The sequence below is a fragment of the Phaethon lepturus genome, unplaced genomic scaffold (assembly GCF_000687285.1).
Source record: "Phaethon lepturus isolate BGI_N335 unplaced genomic scaffold, ASM68728v1 scaffold32414, whole genome shotgun sequence".
Lineage (NCBI taxonomy): Eukaryota > Metazoa > Chordata > Aves > Phaethontiformes > Phaethontidae > Phaethon > Phaethon lepturus.
Genome location: NW_010534581.1, coordinates 13,094 through 20,058, shown reverse-complemented (window position 1 = coordinate 20,058; position 6,965 = coordinate 13,094). Strand labels below are relative to the sequence as shown.

At 48.1% G+C, this 6,965-nt stretch overlaps 1 protein-coding gene across 1 annotated transcript in view; it reads left to right on the top strand.

Annotated features, from left to right (window-relative positions):
* LRSAM1 (leucine rich repeat and sterile alpha motif containing 1) overlaps nucleotides 1-6,965 on the top strand; it is a 23,273-nt gene that overhangs the window by 4,828 nt on the left and 11,480 nt on the right. The window contains exons 5-12 of the mRNA XM_010285580.1: nucleotides 1-33; nucleotides 756-840; nucleotides 2,230-2,351; nucleotides 3,545-3,635; nucleotides 4,600-4,730; nucleotides 5,329-5,358; nucleotides 6,564-6,686; nucleotides 6,776-6,915. The exon at nucleotides 1-33 is cut by the window's left edge and continues 54 nt beyond it. Coding sequence (XP_010283882.1) covers nucleotides 1-33; nucleotides 756-840; nucleotides 2,230-2,351; nucleotides 3,545-3,635; nucleotides 4,600-4,730; nucleotides 5,329-5,358; nucleotides 6,564-6,686; nucleotides 6,776-6,915 — 755 coding nt within the window. The remainder of the gene's footprint in view (nucleotides 34-755; nucleotides 841-2,229; nucleotides 2,352-3,544; nucleotides 3,636-4,599; nucleotides 4,731-5,328; nucleotides 5,359-6,563; nucleotides 6,687-6,775; nucleotides 6,916-6,965) is intronic.

Here is a 6,965-nt window from a genome sequence, read left to right as displayed (position 1 = left end):
CCTGCTGATATTGGTCAGCTGACATCTCTTCAGGTAAAAGATTTGCGGCTGCATCCCAAGGGTCTGTAAAGGGCATGTTACAGGACAGCAAGAATATGGTGTTACTGCTATTTGATTTATAATTAGTCACAACTTAAATGATGGTGCTCATATTGTCAGATCTATCTCATTGTCTTGACTGTCGCTGTTGAACTGGCTTGTTGGAGAGGGAGAGCAGGAAGAGAGCAGGAAGAGAGCAGGAGAAGAGCAGGCATGCTGCATTATATAGTCCCAGCTTAGTGCAAGGGCTGTCAGTCCCTATGGCTCACGCTGCCAAGCAGGTGCTCTGAGCAAGCAGAGCTGGAGCTTCCAGTCCCGTTCACTTCCCAAAATATTCAGGTTTTAGCATTCTCCCTGGTGTGATTATGTTGAGAACTCAGTGAAGCGTGTTGCAGTGCACGCTGAGGGTCCCCTCTGCTTGGGGTGTGGCTTGAGGTTCAGTCACTGCTCCCCTGTGGGAGCCAGGGTGGGGGAGTGCTGCCCTGGAGGGGAGGACACTCTGCTTCCCAGTTCCTGCATCTGGCTTCAGCACCTGCTGCTGCTGTTGGTTGTGAACAGGGTTTCTCACTGCATGTGGCAGCTAGACGTACCCTGTATCCAGGGCTTCTGGAAAATAATTTTTTTTAAAGTGCAAGTAGTCTCAACAACATAGATGTGTAAAAGACCTGAGACTTGTATAAAGAATATCTTGAATAACTTTTCTTTTAATACCATAGGTCCTAAACCTTGAAAGGAATCTTTTAAAATGTCTTCCGCAATCTATAGGAGACCTTGCCCAGCTCCAGATGCTCAATGTGAAAGGTATGGCACATGTTTCTTGTCGGTGCTCTGGGCAAAGCACCATTTATTATCTGCGTCGTGTTGAGCTGCATTAGTAATTATTCCCTTCAACCATTCCAAGCACCAAACGGTTTACACTAGGAATGGCAAGGAAGAGCACAAGAAAGGTTTTAATTCAAATAGTTGGCAAGGCAGGAGAAATCATCTGAGCTGAAAACGATTCCTAAAAATTCCCTGAGTTATTAAGGAATAACTACGGTTGTTCCGCTGCTTATTAGCAAATGCACTCACTGTCTGCCTTCGTTCCCTGCTGTGTGGTTCAACTCATGGCTCTTGGGTCAGACTTGCTCCGTATGATGTTTTCATTCAGCTCATTGCCTTTTCTCAAAGGAGAGGTTGTTGGGTCATCGTGTGCGATCTCAACAGATGAAAGCTTGCTTGTGTGCCGGCACGTGGAATAGCATTTCAGAGCCCCAGCTGCCTCATTCCTGTGGCGAGGAGTGCCGAGAGGGCTGGAGGCACGTGTCTTCCTCTGGGAGCGAGACCCACCTCGAGCTGGAAGCGCTCTGTCTGCCCTGCAAGGGGAGTCCCAGGCCAGGCTTGGGTTTGTCCCGCTCTGGATAATGATTTAGACCAACCTAAGAAAGCTGTCTATGGATGTTCAAGTGTAAGAAAAATAGTAGGTCTTCAGCAGAAGCAGTTCAGTAAAGCAAGCAGAGCAGTCAGCCCAGATAAACTGAATTACAATTACGTCCACCAACATCCGGAGCCTGGTCCTGTAAGCCAGCATAGCCCTGCCAGGTTTTCACAGCCCTAACACAAAGGTCACAACCATATCTCTTTTCAAGAGTCCTGGGCATTTTCCAGATATGCAGTACCATAAATTTGGGAGAAAAAGGAGGCTTCGTTACAGGGAACTGTTGCTGAAACAGGGAAGGAAATGGAGGGCAGGGGACTTGGAAGTGCAGCTCAGTTCATTGCTGTATCTGTCTGCAGCACCTGGCCTCTGAGCCCTGGATGTGCAGGCCCACACTCAGTCCCTTTTCTCTGATCTCTGATACTTGCACCGAAGGGAAGAAGACTCCACGTTAGGAATATTCTCTTGATAAAGAGCACAGGATGATCCAGCCTGTAGCAGTGACCTCAGCCGAGAAGGTCATTTCGGTATGAGGAACCACTGCTGGACCTGTGCACTTGGGCTGTGTGCAAGTAGATCTTGATCCCCATTTGCCTTGGTGGGCAATGGCAGCCTTTGGAGCCCTCGTGTGTCCCACGACAGCCCTGTCCCTGTAGCAGAGTATAGAAAATGAGTCATACGTGTGATTATGGTTTGGTGTTCCAGCAGGTGAACTTGCTAGGTCCTGCTTTGGAAAAGTTATGTGGCACTAAATGACTTTTCTCTCCCTCTAGGTAACAAGCTGAAGGAGCTGCCTGCTACTGTGAGTGGCTTGCGGAGTTTGCGCACTCTGGATATCAGTGAGAACGTGCTGCAAGAGCTACCACGGGTGCTGGCTCACATCCGTACCCTGGAGGTACGCACCCAGCCAGCTGTGTCTGTCTCTCCCCTTTGCAGGCTGTTTATTCTGCTGCAGGTTGCCTCCTGTCCTATGTGCTCAATATGATAATAAATTCAGCATAGAAATTGAATTTTTAGGGCTTGGGCAGGATCTACTGCGGGGGATTGTAACAAGGCTATATGCGGTTCATGGTGTCCAAAACGGCTTTTTCGTACCCTTCCTGCTTTGATCTTTTCTGATGACTTTTTGCCATGGCTTAATCATGACAAAAGTAACCCACAGGGAGTGAACCCCCAGTTTTTTTCCGCCAGGACTGTCTCTCTGAGAACATGAACTGTACCTATGGGCTCAGCTTGACTCAGCTGCTTTCCACCAAGGCTGATTCTAAACAAGCAGATGGGGTATATTCAATGAGGTTTTTGCCTCCGTTGTCGTGATGGATCTCTGACTCATTGTCAGCCTCCGTAGATTTGTGGCTCCCTGGAGTGCGCACTCAAAATGGGACAAGCGTCAAGATTTTTATGGATGTGTTACCTTCTGGCTGCCAAGCTTGTCAGTGCTAAACTGTGCAAACATCAGGCAACGGGGCTGACTCAGACACCAGCATGGAGGATGTGCATAAATGCTCTCCTGTCTCAAACACACAACATTAGGCTTCACTTCTCTTGTGGGCAGTCCCTGAGATGAGGGATCTGTGCGGCTTGCTCCCGTGTGCTTGGTAAAGTGGTTCCTTTCTGGGCTTTCTCTACAGGAGGCAACATTAGGCCCTTTTTGTAGGACAAAACAGCAAGTGGTCCTTCCACTTGTTCTTACTGGTACCCCTCTTCTCTCTGTGTCCTTTGTATCACCATACCTCCCCTGCATCAAGCTCAAGGGCTCCACCAGACAGAAATTAGTAGAAAATTTCTGTAATTGAGAAGTGCTGTGCCCTCTTGTGCTTAAACACAAAGTAGACATGTCTGCATGAGGGATATGCTCCACTGAAGGACCAGCTCAGAAGCTCCCAAGTAAGAGACAGTGGAATCACCTCTGAAAGGTGTCAAACACCCAGTGGAAATTCAATACAAACTCCTATTTATGTCAGAATTTAGGGTAACATGAAATTATCACTCCATAAGTGAAATTTTGGGCAGCTGCAAGGATAACTGCAGTTGGACTGTGGCTGGGCCACCAGAATAACCTTCAGCTCTGTGTGTTCTCTTTTGGAGACGCTGACCTTGGATGCTTCTTCCATGACCTACCCATCGCCTGATATTTGCAGTGCAGGTACAGAGTCCATTCAGCGGTTCCTCTGCAAAGGTAAGCAAGAAGAGTCTGTGGATGGCAGTGAGAACTTGGGGGACTGTGCTGTGCTCTCATGAAGTGCTGTGGCGTGTTCAAAGATTGCATTAATGAAGGACAAACATCAGGTTGGTGCTGCTTGGGGTAGTTTGTGATGCTCTGCACATTTGGCAGACTGGTCAGTGAGTTATGTGTCTGTGCTGGCAGACAACAAAGCAGGAGTCCTTCCTTGAGACTTGCTTCTTACTGTCACACTGAAATTTAGAATGATTTTGTCAAAACAGCAGAATAGCTGAGTTGGAGACTGTCTTGGGTGACTGTAAGAAGTCATTGCATCTCCCTGTGATTTTGTTTTCTCCTTTGTATTTTCTCAAGTGGGAGGATTAGGTATTGTCCAGGTATAGCTGCCTTGGGACAAGGAGATAGACTCAGTAGTCACTTGAGGTTCCTTCTACCCTCATTTTTGGGAGCTGCAGACTGATGGTTTGTTAAGAGAAAGATGAAACCAGATGGAAAACTCGGAGGACAAAGATAATGTACTGTGAGTTTGTAAACACTGAGTTTAATACAGACAGGAAGGTTCAGAAGAGGTTTTATGGAGGGGATGTGCCTTGGCAGACATTGTGCTAATCCCTGAAATAAAAGGACAGTCAGAACTTATTTTATTATTGCTTTAGTATGGGCAGTAACATTTGCAGCCCTGCAGAAATCAACATGCCTGTACCTGTGTGACGGAGACGTTTCTCTCTGAGCAGGTTTGCTGTGATCGTCTTCCTGGTGGGCATGGGCTGGCACTATCTCCTCTCAGAGCTTCTTGTTGTTAAGCCTGCCTGAGCTGAAGGAGCCCTTTTCAGTGCTCGTCTGTGTGTGGGGAGAGGAAGCACAGTTGGAAGCAGTCTCACACATCAGCCAGCCCTTGGCCATGCTGCCAAGGAGTTCTTTAAGCACCAAATGTTCTTGCTTTGTGTCTGATACCTTCCAGAGTGTGGAATTGCATACTACCCTCCCTCACAGTATCTGCTTCCGGTGCTGGAGAGTGATGGAGAAGGAACATCCGTGGATGGGGTGGAGGGGGCAGTGCACAAGTACTTGGAGGAGGAGAGCGAGTGGCAGGTGAGGCTCCACTGCGTGTGAAGTTGTGACAGGGTTTTGGATTTGTTTCTCCGCTCCATCAGTGGATCTCACAGCACTTAGCACATCATCCCTCATCACCTTCCCCACCATGAGATGTGTCCTTTAGGATCAGGAGAGCATCAGTGCCCAGGAGCAGGCACTGATGACTCCTGGAACACACCTGGTAAAGAACTGTCTCTGTCCTTGAAAGCAATGATGCAGTAAAGGGACAGGAGTGACAATGTGACACGGTGCGTGCAGCATGGTTTTGCATGCATTGTTGGAGGGGGACAGCAAACTGCAGAAGAACTTTGTGATTCCCAGCCAAGTGCTAGGCACGTTCAGCCCTACCTGGGAAAGGTGAGGCTAGGCATGTAATTATGATAAGCTGTGCTAATTCCTGTGCTGTTTAGCAAGTACAGAGTAAATTTCTTTGATGCTGGAGAAGCATCCATGACTGGACTTTGTGGCTATGTTAATCTTCTTGTGCCTTTGGTTGATGTTTTTACTCAGTTAGGGCAAGATATATGTGGGCTAATAATATCTAGAAAAAATTGCTCCTGGGAGTAAATGTCTGCTGGTATTGCTTATTTTTCAGAACAAATTCTTGGATTACGAGAAAAGGAAGGTAAGGGTGAACCCCTGCAAATGCTTTGTCTGCAGAATAGCTCCACTTTTTTTTCTTGTTTTCCCCTCCTTTATCCTGTTTCTCACCGAAAACTGAATGTTTTGAGGACTGCGTTTTTGCAGAACTCCCCCAGATCCGCTCGCTCCTCACTGCAGAAGACAAGTGGGAGCGTGGGGGAACTGTGGCTGACTTGTCTGACACACACAGCCGATGAGCTGCAGTCTCTCTCCTGAGCGAGCAGTTCCAGTTTAAAGCAGTCCATGTTTGCAGAGCTGGATCTGGGGGCTTCCACATCAGGTGGCTTTTTTCTTGCCTCTCTGTGCTGAAAGCTCAGTTTATTTTTCACATGAGGTGGGCAGACGTGTGAGCACAGACTGCTCAGTATGTCCCTGCCCCGAACTCCGGCCCCTCTTTGACTCCTATCTTGGCCCCTTGGCTCATAGTGCCACCATACCTGCTCTCTCCTAGCGTTCCTTGTTTCTGTCCTCCATTCCTCTCTCCTGGCTGCATTTTCAGTTTGCTCTTCTTTTTATCACACAGAATCACTAGGTTGGAAAGGACCTTCAAGATCATCAAATCCAACCATTAATCCAGCGCCACCATGTCCCCTAAACCATGTCCTGAAGTGCCACATCCACATGTTTTTTTGAACACTTCCAGAGATGGTGACTCCACCACCTCTTACTTCACTGGTCTTTGTCGCTTGCCCTGTGCAAGGCTCACTTTGAAATAATGAGAAGCTTCTGTGTGATTCTGTGTGATTCTGTCATGCAGTTCACCTCTCCTCTTGGCTAGAGCTGCTTGTAGCTGGCTGCTGTCTTCATACAAGGGAGTCCCCTTGCTATCTGGAATTGAAGACAACCTGAATTTTGGGCTTCCCTCTGGGTGTTTGTATTGGCTGTTTCAGTTGAGTGGGTCGATGCCCATGGACTTCAGCTTCGTGACTTTGAAATGAGTTGTGGGGAGTTTGGAGACTGTCATAAAGAGAGCAGTGGCTTCTGTTTCACAATTTTTGGGTTCCTAAGGGGAGAGTATTTCCACTCCTTAGTCAAGCCTCCTGTTTGCCATTTGGCTTGCTTGCTTGTAGTTGAGGGGATTACTGTGCCTCGTTCTACGCTTTTGCCAGAATTTGTTTTTGCTTGGGAAGGAGCAGAGCCAGCACTCTAATGATTTCTGGCATTCATCTTTCTTCTTGCTTCTCCCAGGAAAAAAAAATGCAGGAGAAGCTGGAATTTGAGCGGCGCCTGAACATGGGGCAAAGAGAACATGCTCTGCTTGTTCAGCAGATCAACAGTCAGAAGGATGAGATACTGCAGACAGTGAGAGAGGTGGGTGTCCTCTGGGCAGGCCTCATGCCAGACACTGCCTTTCCTAAACTGACCACTTGCTCCTTTGGTTCTCTCTTGCTTTGGCCTAGGACCAGATGAGGCTGGAGGAGGGTCTGACAAAGCACCAGCGCTATTTGGAGGAGGAGCGCCTGAAGCTTCTGCAGCAGTTGAAGCAAGCGGAGCAAGGCATTGCCAGCCGTATCCAGAAGCTGCTAGAGGACAACCAGAGGTAGGTTCCCAGGGTATCTTGCAGTGAGCTCTGTCCCTCAGGGACTCGTG